At 49.8% G+C, this 17,054-nt stretch overlaps 3 protein-coding genes across 8 annotated transcripts in view; all 3 read left to right on the top strand.

Annotated features, from left to right (window-relative positions):
• Nucleotides 1-5,345, top strand: part of GGNBP2 (gametogenetin binding protein 2) — a 33,071-nt gene extending 27,726 nt beyond the window's left edge. For all 6 annotated transcript variants that reach the window (XM_082707471.1, XM_082707470.1, XM_082707468.1 and 3 more), the window contains 5 exons: nt 563-710; nt 1,695-1,820; nt 1,902-2,050; nt 3,187-3,435; nt 4,700-5,345. In XM_082707471.1, coding sequence (XP_082563597.1) covers nt 563-710; nt 1,695-1,820; nt 1,902-2,050; nt 3,187-3,435; nt 4,700-4,903 — 876 coding nt within the window. In that variant the 3' untranslated portion in view covers nt 4,904-5,345. The remainder of the gene's footprint in view (nt 1-562; nt 711-1,694; nt 1,821-1,901; nt 2,051-3,186; nt 3,436-4,699) is intronic.
• A 1,694-nt stretch (nt 5,346-7,039) lies between these two features.
• Nucleotides 7,040-15,230, top strand: DHRS11 (dehydrogenase/reductase 11). The gene is given in 8 exon segments (XM_082707461.1): nt 7,040-7,596; nt 9,992-10,201; nt 12,905-12,999; nt 13,400-13,467; nt 13,470-13,528; nt 14,114-14,206; nt 14,408-14,473; nt 14,597-15,230. Coding segments are annotated over 8 exon segments (990 nt in total). The 5' UTR covers nt 7,040-7,239; the 3' UTR covers nt 14,639-15,230.
• A 793-nt stretch (nt 15,231-16,023) lies between these two features.
• The window catches only part of MRM1 (mitochondrial rRNA methyltransferase 1), a 3,169-nt gene continuing 2,138 nt past the window's right edge, over nt 16,024-17,054 (top strand). The window contains 4 exon segments of the mRNA XM_082708530.1: nt 16,024-16,644; nt 16,647-16,682; nt 16,685-16,757; nt 16,942-17,035. Of these exon segments, the coding sequence (XP_082564656.1) occupies nt 16,197-16,644; nt 16,647-16,682; nt 16,685-16,757; nt 16,942-17,035 (651 nt within the window). The 5' untranslated portion in view covers nt 16,024-16,196.

Here is a 17,054-nt window from a genome sequence, read left to right as displayed (position 1 = left end):
AGCAAGAGTGCTTTAATTAAAGCATACTTCCTCTTTGTCACATAGACTATTAAAAAGGTATATACTCATGAATTGATACTTAATAAAAATATTTTTAATGTCGTCATCAAAGACATTATTGAGTATCCACTTATTGATTTCCTAAGCGTGCTTGTCAAGTAAGGAATATAGTAACCATTAGTACACTTTGATTGCTACTGCTTTGATTTGTGCTAAGTACTAGCAACTTTTCCCCACCATTGCTTTTGTGCCATCAGTGTGTCAATACAGTGGAAAATAGCAAGTCACATCTTATATCTGGATGAAAATAGTTTTGACCTAGGGAATCAGCAGACTGCACTTTGAGAACTACTTTCCTAGACTTTCCTGGTACCATTAACTCTTAACTTGCTTTTAGTTGTTTCATACTCTTGATCAGTGGTTTAGTGATTTTTTTCATGAGAATAATTTTTTCAATTGTTAACCTCCTAGCTCCTGTCTAATTGGTTGATGTTAAGGAAATTAAAATGTATCCATTATGAAGGTAAGATTTTTTACTATCTCTTAATATTGATCCTTAAAGGAAACAGACTTCATAGAAAACAGCTGCAAAGCCTGTGGCAGCACTGAAGATGGTAATGGTTGTGTAGAAGTCATTGTTACCAATGAAAATACATCCTGTACCTGTCCTAGCAGCGGCAATCTCTTGGGGTCCCCTAAAATAAAGAAAGGTAACCAGATACAGTTTTTTTTTTTCTTTTTAAGATTTTTATTTTTTTATTTTAGAGCACGAGTGGGTGGGGCAGAGGGAGGGGAGAGAGAATATCCAGCAGACTACGTGCGAGAGTGGAGCCTTATATGGGACTTGATCACACGACTCTGACTCTGAGATCATGTCGACTCTGAGATCATGTCGAGAGAGAAAACTAAGAGTCTGATGCTCAAGTGACTGTACAATGCCTCTTTTTTCTTTTTTATGTAGATTCCACGCCCAGCGTGGAGCTCCAACATGGGGCTTGAACTCAAGACCCTGAGATCCAGACCTAAGCTGAGATCAAGAGTCAGGCACTCAACCAACTGAGCCACCCAGGGGCCTCTACAGTTTTTTGTTTTTTAAGATTTTATTTGACAGAGAGGAGAAGCAGACTCCGTGCTGAGCAGAGATCGCAATGTGGGGTTCAATCCGAGGACCCCAGGATCATTACCTGAGCCAAAGGCAGATGCTTAACCAACTGAGCCACCCAGGTTTCCCCCTACCCCAGTATTCTTTCTTTCTTTTTTCTCTTTTTCAAATGTAAATGGGACACCTGGCTGGCTCAGTCGGTAAAACATACAACTCTTGGTCTTGGGCTCATGAGTTCAAGCCCTACGTTGGGGATAGCGATTACTTTAAAAAACAAACAAACAAACAAACAAAGTAAAACTTGAAAAATAAAATAGATATAAGAAGTTTTAGAGAAAAAAAAAGTTTTAGAGATCCTGTAACTTAGACACTTAATATTTCCTTTTTCTTGGAGTGCCTGGATGGCTCAGTCAGTTATTTTCTGATGAAAACAAAAAACTGTAAGCTCCTAATCATGTTTTTGTTACTTAATTCACTCTGTTTTCAGTAAGCTATCAATTTTGAAATTTTTCTGTAGTTTCCAGTTGGTTCACTCTTTGTGTAATGTGTTTATTGGTATCTTAATTGTAACTCTGAACTGATTGATTCACAGGCTTATCACCACACTGTAATGGTAGTGATTGTGGATATTCATCTAGCATGGAAGGGAGTGAAACAGGTTCTCGGGAGGGTTCGGATGTTGCCTGCACTGAAGGCATTTGTAATCATGATGAACACGGTAGGTTCAGATGAGCTTCCCAATTATTTCTACTACATGGCTGATTAAAGCACATGAATAAGAGATTATGGATTTCTGCAGGTGACGACTCTTGTGTTCATCACTGTGAAGACAAAGAGGATGATGGTGATAGTTGTGTTGAATGTTGGGCAAATTCTGAAGAGAACAACACCAAAGGAAAAAATAAAAAAAAGAAAAAGAAAAGCAAGATGTTGAAATGTGATGAACATGTAAGTGTTAAAATTCTTAAACCTTTGCTGTTGAGAGGAGAGCAACCGATTTTCCTTGGAGTGGCAAGTCTGAAGCTTAGTTGCTGGTATTTATTATTATTTGAGAATGAGTACCTTTAGAATGCAATTCCCAGGGTGCCTGGGTGGCTCAGTGAGTTAAGCCTTTGCCTCCGGCTCAGGTTATGATCTCAGGGTCCTGGCATTGAGCCCTACATCTGGCTCTCTGCTCAGCAGGGAGCCTGCTTCCCCCTCTCTCTGTCTGCTGTTCTGCCTACTTGTGATTTCTCTCTCTAATAAATAAATAAAATACTAAAAAAAAAAAAAAAAAGATTGCAGTTCCCATCAGTTGCTCATCTTGTGAGTTTTGTATTCCTGTGTGTCTGATGTGGTCATTTGACCAGCAATCCATTTGAGTCATAAATCCAGTTCATTCTTTTCATAATACTTGTATGTATGTATGAATGAGAGAGAGCAAGAGCACGAGTGAGGGGCAGAGGGAGAGGGAGAAGCAGGTTCCCCGCCAAGCAGGGAGCATTATGAGGTGCCTGATCGCAGATCTCCAGGACAAAGACCTGAGCTGAAGGCATACAATTAACCAAAAGAGCCAGCCAGACACCCCATTTTTTGTAATGCTTTTAAATGAGTTAGCTCTGTGATCTTGAGCAGTTTGCTGGATGTTAGTTGTCCCATCTGTAAGGAGAGACAGTCCCTATCAGATTAAGTTCGGAGAAGATGAAATGAGATAGATGGTATTAATGGGTTAGCATAGCATCTGGTATGTAGTAAGCGCCTACTGAATGCCACCTGCTGCTGTTACTCCCCATTCCTTCTAAAAAGTTAACACACTATTAATGCACCTTCCCCCTGCCTTACTCATTTATTTATTTATTTTTAAGATTTTATTTATTTGACATATCACAAGTACGCAGAAAGGCAGAGGAGTTGGGGAGCAGGCTCCCTGCTGAGCAGAGAGCCCAATGTGGGGCTTGATCCCAGGGCCCTGGGATCATGACCTGAGCTGAAGGCAGAGGCTTATCCCACTGAGCCACCCAGGCGCCCCTTTCCCCCTTTATTTAAAGAGTAATTGCTGTAATTTCCTCTCTTTTTACCTGAGACATCCTTTGCTGTGGTTCCAGATCCAAAAGCTTGGAAGCTGTATTACAGATCCAGGTAATCGAGAGACCTCAGGAAATACCGTGCACACAGTGTTTCACCGAGACAAGACCAAAGATGCACATCCTGAAAGCTGTTGCAGTTCTGAAAAGGGTGGGCAGCCACTGCCTTGGTTTGAGCATAGGAAAAACGTACCACAGTTTGCAGAATCCACAGAACCGTCATTTGGTCCTGATTCCGGAAAAGGTGCCAAGAGCTTAGTTGAACTCCTTGTAAGTAAGGATATCTTAACTGTGAATAACTGCTCATGGGGTACAGAAGAGGAGGGCGCAATATTTGAGAATTTGAAGTTGGGACTGGGTGGGGGAGCTTTTAAGAAATTAAGGGCAGTCTTTCGGGGGTTTTTTTTTGGTGTGTGTGACTTCATTTCTGCTCTTCCCCTCATGAGTTATGCAACTGCTCTAGAGCACATTTTCTTGTCCTCTTTTGTCTCTGAAGATAGGAGAGAATAGTTGAGAGAGGGGAATAGAGTTAGCATCATGTCCAGGAATCTGCCTCCTTGGAGAAGGTTATTTGTAAGCAAACTGCCTTTCTGAGTGTCAGTTTATTATGGCCTGCCTTCCAGACCAGGAAAATATGTAGAATCTGAACCTAGAGCCCACTCTTCTAGGTTACTTCCTTTCAGTTTATATAGGATAAAGGCATAACTGAACTTGGAAAATCTTTTATACAGACTCCACATCTTGATACTTCAGATGAATTATGCCTGATTATGAGCAACCCAGTACATAGTATGGAGCTTGGAGGAGGGGAAGAAAAGAGAAGGGTGTTATATCTTCTGTATAGTAGTTCGGCTCCTAATGGAACCAGATTCTATAGAACAGGGTTTTGTTTTTGTTTTTGTTTTTACATGGTGGTTAAATTTCGTAAGTTTTAAAAAGGTTATATTTTACTTAATTTGTAGAGATAAAAGTTTCAGCATAGGACCAGATGGTTAAAAACCAGATCAGTCTGGTTATTTAAAATTTAGTAACTAGTTGTAACCATCTCTAGTTAGTAATTTTTTTTTTTAAGGATTTTATTTATTTATTTATTTGACAGAGATCACAAGTAGACGGGGTGGGGGGAGCAGGCTCCCTGCTGAATGGAGAGCCCAATGCAGGGTTCAATCCCAGGACCCTGGGATAATGACCTGAGCCGAAGGCAGAGGCTTTAACCCACTGGGCCACCCAGGTGCCCCTAGTCAGTCATTTTTTAAGGCAAAGACATGTCGGTAGTCTGTCAGGCTCATAGGTCTTCCAGGGCAAATTATAGATCCAGAGTTTCAAACTGAGTTGAGTTGGATTTTATTCTTATTAGTACTTTCTAAGACAGAATGACATGATGCTTGTTCTGTAAACAGTCCAATCAGAGACTTTATGTGACTAAATTGAAATTAAAAGGCTAGACTTCCTTAATTTTTAGCTGTCCTCCATCAGCATAGTATTTGGCATTCCTAAAATAAGTCATGATCTTAACTACTGCTTTAATTTGCAGGATGAGTCTGAATGTACTTCAGATGAGGAAATCTTTATCTCACAAGATGAAATACAGTCATTTATGGCTAATAACCAGTCTTTCTACAGCAATAGAGAACAATACCGACAGCATCTGAAGGAGAAATTTAATAAATACTGCCGCTTAAATGATCACAAGAGGCCCATTTGTAGTGGCTGGTTGACAACGGCTGGAGCAAATTAAATAAATAAAATAGCTCTGTCTTTCAATGAAACACTCAAGATGACTACTGCGCCTTCTCTTTCAAAAAACTCTTAATTTAGTGACTTATGGCAAAATTTTATCTTAAATCAATGTGATTCTTTCTTGTTTTGGGAGACGGTGGAGGTAACCTCATTAGTTTGTTCTTTCTTCAGGCTTGTGTCTTTAGTTGCGTGGCTGCGCAGGCCTGCCATATGATTTAAGCCATCTCTCTTCATTAAATGTTTCTCTTCCTGTGAGACTTACTAAAGCAACTTAGTGGCAAAAAGTAATGTTGTACTTATACTTCTGTACAGAAATGACAATGAGCTGAATATATGGTTTTACAAAGTAGACATCCACTTGCGAAATGTTTGGATGTAATGTTAAAGCGCAATGTGCAAAATTTAAAATAAAGAATATTTATTAATACGCATAGTAAAAATTGGTGTACATGTTTCTACTTAATGTGTGGCAGTATTTTAATATTTGCCACTTTTGAACTCGGTACTTGGCCACTGTTTATATCAGATGAACTGCTAATGAGGATAGAGATACAGATTGTTGAGGACAAAATTCTTCCCTTGACCAGAGTTGACAGCCAAAAAAGCAGTTTTCAGTCTTGTGTTTTGAAAGAATAAATTTGCTGCGATAGCTTTAAATAAGCATCTTTCTCATGACATTAATTGCTATTATTAAAAATTCCCTGATACCTAACATAAAGCACCTTAAATTCAGAGATTCGTATTGAACTAGAAGAATGGAAACAGAACTTGCTAGAATTTCCACCAAGGGTTGCCTGAGAAGGAATTACTGTAGCGTGTAGACATGGGACTAGAAGGCTGCACCCAGAGCTAACCACATTGCAGTGTGTAAGTGCATGCTCCTTATCTGGTTTCCAACAATAAAGTCACTATGGCTTTACAGTTTACTGCTTCCGTAGCTGTCTGTGTGTAATGAAGGAGAGAAATTCCCCCAGGACTAGCATTTGGCTGCCATTTAAAAAAAATGGTTGAGTCCGTAGTTCAGTAAACACATGTGCTTAGAGCTTTATGTCTGCATGTTGATAATACTTGGTGGGTAGCAGGCAAAGAGTGGGACAGTACCTCTCTGTGCAGTGGGGTTGGAGTCAATTTTATGGGCTCTCTACCATTTAATCAGATTTCAGGTGGGCAACAGCAAAAACTTAGATTTAATTTTTATAGATGGTGGCATTTCTTTGATACACCCCCTTGGTTGCCATTTCAAATCTAAGTGTTGTGTAGGGGTGGGGCAGACGTAGTATGAGACTCTCTGACTTCTTCACTTTCATCCGGGAATCCAGAAAAAATCACTAAGGATCTCCCACAGCCCCAGGGTCCGAGCCCAAACCTCTCTTCACCATCTTTGCAGTTTAGTTTTCTCTTGAGATTCCTGAAAGCAAGGGCTGGTTTTATTTTATCTTAATCTTTATTCTTGGGCCAAGCACATGAGTACTTGGTGAATGAATAAACCAGCCACATTTACTGCTTATACTATTGCTTGCAGTGGCGGGATTCCTTAGGCAGAGGTGTTTTTTCTTTGGAAGGATGGCTATATTAAGAATGCAGAGGTAAGGAAGGCAGTTTCCAGAGCTTTGATGGAACATCCTCAATAGTTAGAGAGCAAAGTGAACACCCTCTGAGCACAACCAATAGCCCAAGAAGAGACAAAGGGGAGAATGAAGTGAAGGCAGATTAGGAGCGCATTCCCTGGCCTAGGACTGGACAGTTTAAAGTCCATGCTTCACCCTTTTCTGTCTCGTATAGTCATTTATAAAATAAAACCTAATTAGTATCTCATAGGGCTGCTGTGTATATTTGTTAATATATTTAAATTGTTTATAAATGCCCATTACACAGCGCTCAATAAATACTAGCTATTGCCTTAATCTCTGGTATACATAGTGATCATTTATTTCACTGGGAGTGGGAGCGCCTAGGACAGTTGGAGACAGTAGGCCAGTAAACGTGTACTTGGGAGTATTTCCACTATTAACTTTGCGTTCTCATTCTGGCAACGCCGAGGGATCAAGTAGGGTTGAGAGTCTCTGAACGTACCTGGGCTGTGATAGCGTAGACACTCCTTTTCTGGGCTGAACCCTTCCCATCAGCCACCGGGAGCGCTGGAGTCACCTTAAGTGTGCGGCCTGGGGCCTGGACCAAGCCCTGGCTAAAACCTCGGTTTTCCTACCCCTATGGGAAGCAAGACCTTAAGGTCCCGGGACCTTCCCGCGCCGCCGGGCGCCGCGGGAGGCGTGGCTTCCCACTTAACTCCAGGCTGGGGGCGGGGTTGGCCAGGTCGCCGACGTCACCGGCTGAATGTGGCGGGTCGCGGGAGAGCGGAGGGTGGAGCCCCAGCCCCGGGCCCAGCGGAATGGAGGCGGGTTCGGGCGCGGCTCGGAGCGAGGTAGATCGGCTGCTGTAGCTACCGCGGCGGTGATCGAAGAGCGGCCGAGCCCCTGCGACAGTAGGCCAGTAAACGTGTACTTGTCCGGCACGCGGAGCGAGGTGGGCGCACGGCTCGGGGCCACCGCCACGGCTGGCATGGAGCGGTGGCGGGACCGGCTGGCATTGGTGACGGGAGCTTCGGGGGGCATCGGTGCGGCTATGGCCCGGGCCCTGGTCCAGCAGGGACTGAAGGTAGTGGGCTGTGCCCGCACCGTGGGCAACATCGAGGTAAGTCCCCGCCCGGGAGAGGGTCGTTCTGGGAGGCGTCGTTTCCGTCGCGGTAGGGTCTGAGCGGGGGTCTTTCCTTGCCCACCACCCCAAGGCCATTTGCAACGGGATCAGAGTGGGAGGGAGGGATACCTAGTAGGACAGGCCTCTCCCTTCCCATTTATTTAGAAAGTCCCGTCTTTTAAGGAGCCCCTACCTACTCCTAACAGCCTCTACTCCCGTGTACCAAATCTCTGAATACCTGGCATCTTTCTCCCTATCTGCCTGCTCCGGTAGGCTGAGGAAAGGGGAAGCCAAGGAGAAGGAAAGGAAGCTCTCTGGTCGCAGGGGCTAAATTGGCTACTGGTTGTTTCCTCTAGTCCCCAGACCTGACCCACAAAGTAGAGCAAAGTGGCTCTTTGCTCTAGGGGGATGGGTGGGGATGAGGGTGGGGATGGGGTGGGGAATGGAGCTTCTCCGAAGAGACTTGCCCTCTCCTCACCCCCAAATTTGAGGGTTAACCCTTACTCAGGGGGATATTTACAGATAGACTTTTCTCCAATTTCACTGCCCTAGGTGGGACTGAGTAGGTGAAATAGGGCAAGGAATATGTGAGCCGTGAGGGGACAAAGTAGTGTGGAACTGGAACTCCCGGTTTTTCTCTTAACCTGGGGTTAGGAGCCCCAAGATGTGAGTGACAAGAGCTCAGAGAAAAATGAAATCAAGTTGGCCATGTTGTAACCGGAAGAAAGAAGATGAGAAATTTCCATCAGGGTCATCTTTAGATTTGTTCCTAGCAGGACTCACTCTCTGGGTTTGGGTCAGTGCTTAGCTGAAGGTGTGGGAGTGAGCACTACCTTCACCATTGCTCAGAGTCCCTGCGGAAGGAAGCCTTGGGTGGGGACAGAGGGAGAAGGTGTACTGGAAGGAGGACTGTCTCCTCCCCTGCTGCTGACCAAAGGTACACTTTATAGCTAGCTGCCTAGATAGTCCCAAGGTCACTCAGCCATACCACTGCCCTACTCTACCCCTCCCTTTCTCTTAATATGAGGATCTCAGGGCCCAGCCCCTGCCTTGGAGCCTAGATGAGCAGACCAGGACTTAGACTGCTGGATTCCTTAATTCTAAAGCCACTGCTGCCTTCTCTCCCTCCTCCCCCACTCCAAACTAGCCTGGAAGGGGGGTGGGGGGGCTAATCTCCAAGGGGATCCCAGGCTGCTCACCAGCCTCAGGATGACTCCTTTAATGAGGGGGACATGCCTGTGCTGTGAGGGGACAGACATGGTTTCGGGTCATTTCTGAGGATAAATGAGGGCAGGTGGGACAATGAGAAGGCAGTGACAGGGAGCACTATGTCCCCAGGCCCTCCAATTTGGCTTTCCTGTGAGGATTTGAGTCCGGAGACGGGAGGGAGAAGTTGTATGCCAGGGGAAGGGAGAATCCCAGGCTTCCTTAGTTTGCTTTTATTGATGGATACTGAAACAGAGTTTGAGTTCTGGCCTCCGACAGAGAGAAGCCCTGTCTCCTGAGGTGACTGTGAGTAGGTGAAAGGGGGTCAAGGGAGCCTTCTAGTCTCAGAGGACCATACCTTTTGAACTCTAGCAAAGTTAAAGCAGAAAAGAATCTCTAGGTCACCTGATCCAGCCCTTTATTCCCATCTCGATTTGGGGAGGAAGGGGTTCGAGGCCAGGGCAGTTGGCCCAGCTGGCCTTCCTCTACAGCACCTCCTACCCCCAACTCTCTTCTTCCCACACAGGTACAGTCACCTTCATGAGGCTCAGGCACCCAGCCACTGGCCTCCAAGGCCACATAGCTTGGTTTCTTCCTGCTTCTGAATGACCCTATCCCTCACAGCCACCTCCTAGTGGCTCTGCTTCCTCTGGTCTGTCTCTGGGCTCCTCAGTGTGCTGAGGTCCCTGTTGATACACTTGGGCTGCTCAAGGTCACCTGCCACCTGACTTGCCTCATTATATCCCCCCAAATTTTAGGGTAGAGGTTGGTACCATGTGGGACAGAGGAAAAGATCTGTCTCAACTTCCTCGCCTTTCCTAGAGGTAGGGCTAGGGGAGACTGGCAGTTGGGCCCAGCTTGAAAGCCAACAGGCTGCACTCTGGACGGAGGGGGACAGCTCAGACCTAGGCCTTCTGGGAGCAACTAGAGGAGGGAGTGGAGAGGAAAGAATCCCCAATAACTCGGTTTATCAGGATATTGCTCCATTGACGATCTCAACTCCCCTGAGTGCCCCTCACTCTGGGGGACTTTGACTAAAGAGGACAGTTAGTCCCAACATCTGTGTGCTGGAAGGTGGCTGCCAGAGGATCGAGTTGTCTGAGTGGTGACAGCAGAGGAAGAATGTCTTGGGCGGGAAGATGGAGTGAGCAGCTCACCGCAGTTAGCCCCCTGTTGGGTTTCATAGGAGCTGGCTGCTAAATGTAAGAGTGCAGGCTATCCTGGGACTTTGATCCCCCACAGATATGACCTATCCAGCGAGGAGGACATCCTCTCCATGTTCTCGGCCGTCCGCTCTCAGCACAGTGGTGTGGACATCTGCATCAACAATGCTGGCTTGGCCCGGCCTGACACCCTGCTCTCAGGCAGTACCAGTGGCTGGAAGGACATGTTCAATGTAAGAGCTGCAGGCCTGGAGAGAGGAGCTGGGGGTAGGACAGGAGCCGGGGCTCTGTGAACCAGAGGGCTACTGGGGCGGGGGGGGGGGGTATCTAGTGCGAGGGAGTTTCAGGTTCCTACCTGGCACCTTGACTCCCCTATCTTGCTTCTTTCCCTACCAAAGGCAGAGGGAGTGGAGGAGTAGCATATCTTTTCTGTTCTTTTTCCCTTTGAGCCCCTTAAAGGAGCAGTTTTTAAAGTCCAGGCTGATTTCCTCCTACTGGAAGAAAGGCTTAGGGAAGAGAAGTGTTTATTGGATGCCCCCGTGTGTCAGTACCATGCTGAGTGCTTGGGAACATGGTCTTCCAGGAAGCAAAGGAGCCAAAAGATAGGAGACGAGGTTCTTGCCCAGCCCTGCCAGTCACTGTATGGCTTCTGGCCTCTATGAGCTGCAGTCCTGTTGCGTTTAATTGGGGTGAACACACCTATACCATCAATATCTAGGGCCCCAAACTCCATTTATCCTGGGGCTGGGTAAATATGTAAATGAGTGAGGTGGGTCAGGTGGAGTCTGCAGTAAATGGGGGAGCACATGGCCAAGTACAAGGGTAGCTGCTGACGTCCAGCATCACCGCAGCAGTGCGGTGTGGGGCTAGTGGGACCAGATCCTAGGGTTTTTATAGGACGTCCTACCCCTCCCATTTTCCAAAACCTCAGCTTCCTAAAGGGGAGGATTTTTTCCTTAATAAAGATTTTTTATTTATTCATTTGAGAGAGACCGAGCGAGCAAGAGCATGAGCAGAGGGGGGAGGACAGGGGGAGAGGGAGAAGCCGGCTCCCCGCTGAGCAGAGAGCCCGATGTGGGGCTTGATCCCAGGATCCCGAGATCATAACCAAGCTGAAGGCAGACACCTAACCAACTGAGCCACCCAGGTGCCCTAGGGCAAGGATTTCTGTCTGGTTTATTCTCTGTTATGTAGCCTCAGCCCATAATAGATATTCAGTAGATACTCAGTAGATATTTTTTGAGTGAATGAAACCTTCCAGCACATGTTGGGAGTGAATTAAAAATTTATTTTAAATTTCGTATGGACCAAACATAGTTTTCAGGACATGGGTTTTTCAACCTGTAGACAATATTAAGGGGCAATATTAGGGTAAAAAAGTATTCTGAGAAGTTGATAGCAGTGTGTGCATGGGGACACATCTTTTCATGCAATTGATTTAGCACCTAAAAGGTGCATCGGCCTGGAAATGAACAATGAAAATTGGAACAATGAGGTGTGAAAATGAGGGGTGCCTGGGTGGCTCAGTGGGTTAAAGCCTCTGCCTTCCATTCAGGTCATGATGCCAGGGTCCTGGGATCAAGCCCCGCGTTGGGTTCTTTGCTCGGTGGGGAGCCTGTTTTCTCCTCTTTCTCTGCCTGTCTCTCTGCCTACTTGTAATCTCTGTCTGTCAAATAAATAAATAAAGTCTTAAAAAAAAAAATGACCTGTGAAAATGAGGCCTTCTAGGAGATCTGAGTTGTGGTCCTCACCCGCAGGAAGTAGGTCTCTAAACCTGGACCTTAACTTCCACATCTGTAAAATGAGAGACTTACATCAAAACCTTAAGACCCTTTCAGCTTCAACATTATATAAACCTGTTAGGATTGTCTTCCAAGACATCTCTACCCCCACCCCACCAGACTTCGGAGAATCACTACCCCTGGTCCAGGGAACATGTTTCTCCCACTCTGTGTGTCCTCATGGTTGAGTCCTCTGCAGAAACATACATTACTCAGAGGCCCAGAAACAGGGCTGAAAGCCTCTCGTGAAGCAGGTTCACGCTGGGAGTGATCTGTCCCAATGCCCGGCTCTGACACCTGATAAACAGAAACTTACCTGATGTCCTGGCTGGTCTTGTTCCTTCTCAGGAGGAGAGACATGAGGACCTGCTGAAAGCTTGTCCTCATGGGGGGAGAGGGGACACTTGGCAGGAGCTTCAGGCCTTTGTTTCATGAAGGGTAGGGATTTGGGGTCACTTCTGGCAGAAGCCATGGAAGACAGAAAGCCCCCATATGCTTGGGGGGGCCCCTTGCCGTCCTGTGACAAGGACCCCAACCCCTAAAAAACCTCTGTGCCGAGTCTGTTTTGAGATGGAACAGAGGGTAAAGGAAGGTGCAAAAGGAAGGAAGGTCAGGCCTTCTCTTGCTGGAGTCGCAGGGGAGGGAACAGGAAGGGAGCAGAGGGTCCTCAGTAGGGTGGGGAGAGGCTAGGGTCTGTGCCTAAGGACAGAGATTTTTATAGGATCTTAGGAAGGATTGTAGGCTTTTTAAAGAGAGCAGGGCCAGGGACATAGACCCAGAGAAGAGTAGGGCGTTTGGGGAGGAAAAGGAGCTGGTTCTCTAAGGCAGATATTCTACTGTTTGCAGAGGAGACAGCCAAGACAGGGAGGTTTCTGGGGTCGTGCATGGGTTTGGGGGTTTCCATTCCTGTTTACAGAAACTGGAGGGAGAGAGGGTCACCTTGGGAGAGGAGCTGCACTGCGGTCAGCTGGGGCTGGTGGCTTTAGGGGGAGAAAGGTACCCTGGAGCCATTGGTGGTCTCTGATAGGCCCTGGACACTGTTCTGGAATGCCACTCCCCTGGGCGGGAGGTGCTCTGCGGCTCTATTACCTGCTCAGATGGGCCCAATTGAGATGGAGGTGCTGGAGATGCCCCATTGCCCTCCCTGGCCTGCAGGTGAACGTGCTGGGCCTCAGCATCTGCGCCCGGGAGGCCTACCAGTCCATGAAGGAGCGCAAGGTGGATGACGGGCATATCATTAACATCAACAGGTGAGGCAGGTGGCCAAGGGCTAATGCTCAGATCACCACTCAGCCACTGAGCCAGCTGATCTGCTGCAGCTCATCTGACCTCTTTGGGTGTCAGTTTCATGGGTGGTACAGTAGGGACTGAATACCTGGTTAACAGCCAAATGGCACAGTTACGGGAAGGGACAGAATAGGGTATATCGAGTGCCGGCCCCTCGCTGGCCTTCCAGGGAGCACAGGGCTGGCAAGAGCGGCTGGCACCCCAGAAGCTACCATAGCGGGCCCCCAGGGTGGCCTCCAGCGGGAGTCCCGGGCAGGCTTCCGTGTGGCATCCCAGTGGCGGGGCTGCCTGACGCAGCAGCAGGGGCCTTGGTTGCCATCAGCGGCTTCACTCTCTTCTCTCCCCTTCCCTCCCTCCACCCAGCATGTATGGTCACCAAGTGTCACCCCACTCCGTGATCCATTTCTATAGTGCTACCAAGTATGCCGTCACGCGCTGACAGAGGGACTGAGGCAAGAGCTTCGGGAGGCCCAGACCCACATCCGAGCCACGGTGAGGGCACGGCCCAGCCCTGCTGGGGACAGGGTGGACGCAGGCCCTCCCCACCCCGCACACATGCTGTTGGGGTGCACTGCTTGGACTGTGAGGGGCACAGTGCTGTGCTGCTGCTTGCATGACCCTGCCCAGTCCTTGCCTATGAGCGCGGCGGGGGCTGACTGGAAGGGAACACAGTGGGGGAAACTGAGGGAGGAGAGTAAGGGGCATGGGAAAGCATGGCTGGCAACCCAGACTCTGAGCTCTTTCCTCGAAGGCCACAGGACCCTGGGCAGCTCACTCAGCCCCTCCAAGCCTCAGCCTTCTCACTCGTAAAATGGAGACAATGACCCCTACCTGGCTATGATGTTTTAAGGGATACTGTCGTAAAACCCTTAACCTGATATGGGGTCTGTGGGTGGCAGGTGTCACTGTGATCATCACAGCTTGGGGAGGACAAGGTGGCTGCTGGACATCGGGTAGCCATCTTGGGGAAGGAGGGGGCCCGGCTGTCTCCATCCTGCCCTCCCCAAGGCCTGGCTTCTGACTGGATGGAGGTGGGGCTCGGCTTGGCCTCTGAGCAGGTCCTCTCTGTTGGTGCAGTGCATCTCTCCAGAAGTGGTGGAGACACAGTTCGCCTTCAAACTCCACGACAAGGACCCTGAGAAGGCAGCTGCCACCTATGAACGCATAAAGGTGGGCCCTCTGTCTGGGACGGATGAGCCACTCACTCCCTCCATAAAGGCAGAGGGAGCCCTGGCCTTCAGAGCACACCCTTCTAGCCAGCCTGTCGTCCCTCCCAGAGGGCTGGGGTGGGGGTGAACATGCTGGAAAGGATGTCAGGCGTGGGAGGTCCCTTCTGCTTTCACATTACCCCTTTGCTCCGGTGCTTTCCAGTGTCTCAAGCCTGAAGATGTGGCCGAGGCTGCCCTCTACGTCCTTAGCACCCCTCCACACATCCAGGTGAGTCTGGTCTTGACTGCCCCCACCCTGGAAGAGCCCAGCCATCTCAGAGGAGGACAGCAGCGAGGCCTGAGGGGGTGGGGAGAATGTCCTGGCTGCCTTAAGCCTTGTGCCTTCCAACAGATTGGAGACATCCAGATGAGGCCCACGGAGCAGGTGATCTAGTTTCCTGTGGGGCGCTCTGCCTTCCCTCCCTGCCCCTTACAGCTTGGCTCCTGCCTCTGGATTTTAGATGTTGATTTCTGGACTCCTGGATTCCGTTTCCTCTCCCCACCCCACCAGGGCCAAGAAAACTCGAAGTTTTTATATCTTATCAAATTGTTCCCATCACAAATATGAACAGTGAGCTGGGTAGAGGAGGTGGTGTCCCTGATTATTTTACCTGTTAACTCATTCTCGGTCCCCTTCTTAGGCTCCGTGGCCTTTGTTTGCTCTCTTCTGTCTCTTCCTTTTGATCTGGGGAAGGGACTGTGGCCAAAAGTGGGGCTTCCCCCTGACCCTCAGCAGGAAGGTGGCAGAGAGAAGCCCTCACCTTCTATGGGAGTAGCTATCCAAAGCTCCAGCCTTCCTCCTCTCCTGGCCCTACTGCTCCCACCGCCCCCTTCACTTCCCCCATCCCAGTTCTCCAGCCCAGTCTTGGCTTCTTGGCTCCCACCGGGGTGATCACTCCACACTGTCTATGGCAGCTGAATACCCGGGCCTGCCTCCCAAGTGGATTTCACTGTGAGAATTAAAAAAGAAAAATTGCAACAACCTACCTTGGCTTCTGGAGTGTCTTTCAGTTCTTCCTCCTTGTCTGTGATTGGGGGCGGTTGTGCCTCAGAATTTCTTCCAGGTGAGTGGGAGGTTGGGTGGATTTGGGGCATCACTCCTGGAATGTGGATTATCTTAGGTAGCAGACGTGGGTTTGGGTTGGGTCTTGAAAATGGGTAGGAGTTGGCCAGCCAGGAAAGGGGACAACAGTGGAGACCAGGGTAGGAGTCTGACTGAGCAGGCAGTGTTGTGGGAACCACACGGAACAGACACACTGCGGGGGTGAGACGGGGCTGGAAAGGAAGCTCCTGCCGGGATCAGCCAAGTGCCGAGCAAGGAGACTACCCGTGACCCCTGGGCTTATCAGCTGGCGTGGGACAGGCACAGAGCTGTCACTTAGAGAATCGGCCGCCACGGGATAGGAAGCTACTGCTGGGATCCCGCTGATGGATGCTGAGGGTTTGACAGGGCAGTGGAGAGGCTGAGATGCAGAAGTTTCTAAGGAAAATCACCAACACCCGGGCGGTGGGCTGGATGTGGGGAGGGAGTCACTCCCAGTGATCTCATTGAACACCTGGCCTTTGCTGGTGCCCCGGTGAGTGTGGCGCTCCAGCTCCAGGGGCCTCTTAGGACCTGGAAGGGCGCGGAATGAAGTGGCCAGTAGGCGTGGCTCTGCCGGCTGCGGGTACAGGTGGGGCCGCTGCTCATCCAGCCCTGTGGGAGGCGCTGTGGTCACGGCCTGGCGGCCGGGCTTGCGCAGTACGTCTGCGGTCAGGGGGCGGGCCGCCTGAACCCGGAAGTGCGGTACCCACGTGGGAGGCAGGGAGGGGCCGCTGTGGTTCCGCTCCCTGGTTCTGGTTAGTCTTTTCGATTGAGTCCAGACTATTTGGTCCCCTTATCCGTATTGGGGAGCCGGGAGCGGGCACCGGCGGGAGTGAGCGCTCCTGATGACGCTGCAGGGGCAATTGCCATGGCACTGCTCTGGGCCGTCGGGGTCTCGAGTTGGGGTTGTTCGGGTCGCCACCTCGCGCGTCATTTCTCCCGAGCTGCGGGGCGTGAGGAGCGGCCAGGCGGGGAGGAGCTGAGACGCCTGCTGCTGGATGACCTGGCGCCGACCCCGCGCTCTGAGCGGGGACAGGAACTTCTGTTTGGCCTGTCCCCTTGTCTCCTGGCCCTGCGGGCCGCCCGTCGCCGCGTGGCCAGACTCCTGCTCCAGGCCGGCAGGTCCGGGTTGCAGGGAGAGCGGGCCGAGCTGCTCCGGGTGGCAGAGGCGCGGGACATCCCAGTTCTGCGGCTCAGACGGCAGAAGCTGGACGCACTGTGCCGCTTCCAGGTCCACCAGGGCGTTTGCATGGAGGTCAGTCCGCTGAAGCCTCGGCCTTGGACGGAGGTCGAGGAGGCGAGGCCAGGCGACGACCCCAGAAGCTGTGGCTTGTCCTCGAGAGGCTCCAGGATCCCGCAATCTTGGGTCCGTGCTGCGTTCTGCTCACTTCCTCGGAGTGGATAAAGTCATCACCACCGGGAGAAACAGGCACGGTCGTCCCTTAAGACCATGTGCCCCATTTGGGGGCGCAGCCGAGTTTCTAAGCTCCTTGATCCCTCAGCCAGGTCCCCATCGCCAGAATTCTCACCCATAACCCTTGGGGGGCCAGGGGAGGGCAGGGCACCGGGGTTGAGATTTCCCAGCTTAAAGTGGGTCGTGGGGAAATTTACAGCTGCCCGCTCACTCCGGTAGTCAGCAAAGCCAGCGCCGGGGCTATGGAGGTGATGGACGTGTTCTCCACCGATGACCTAGCCGGTTTTCTACAGGTAATGGCGGGGAGAGGGG

The sequence above is a fragment of the Mustela nivalis genome (assembly GCF_964662115.1).
Source record: "Mustela nivalis genome assembly, chromosome: 17".
Classification (NCBI taxonomy): domain Eukaryota; kingdom Metazoa; phylum Chordata; class Mammalia; order Carnivora; family Mustelidae; genus Mustela; species Mustela nivalis.
This window is presented reverse-complemented; position numbering and strand designations above follow the sequence as displayed.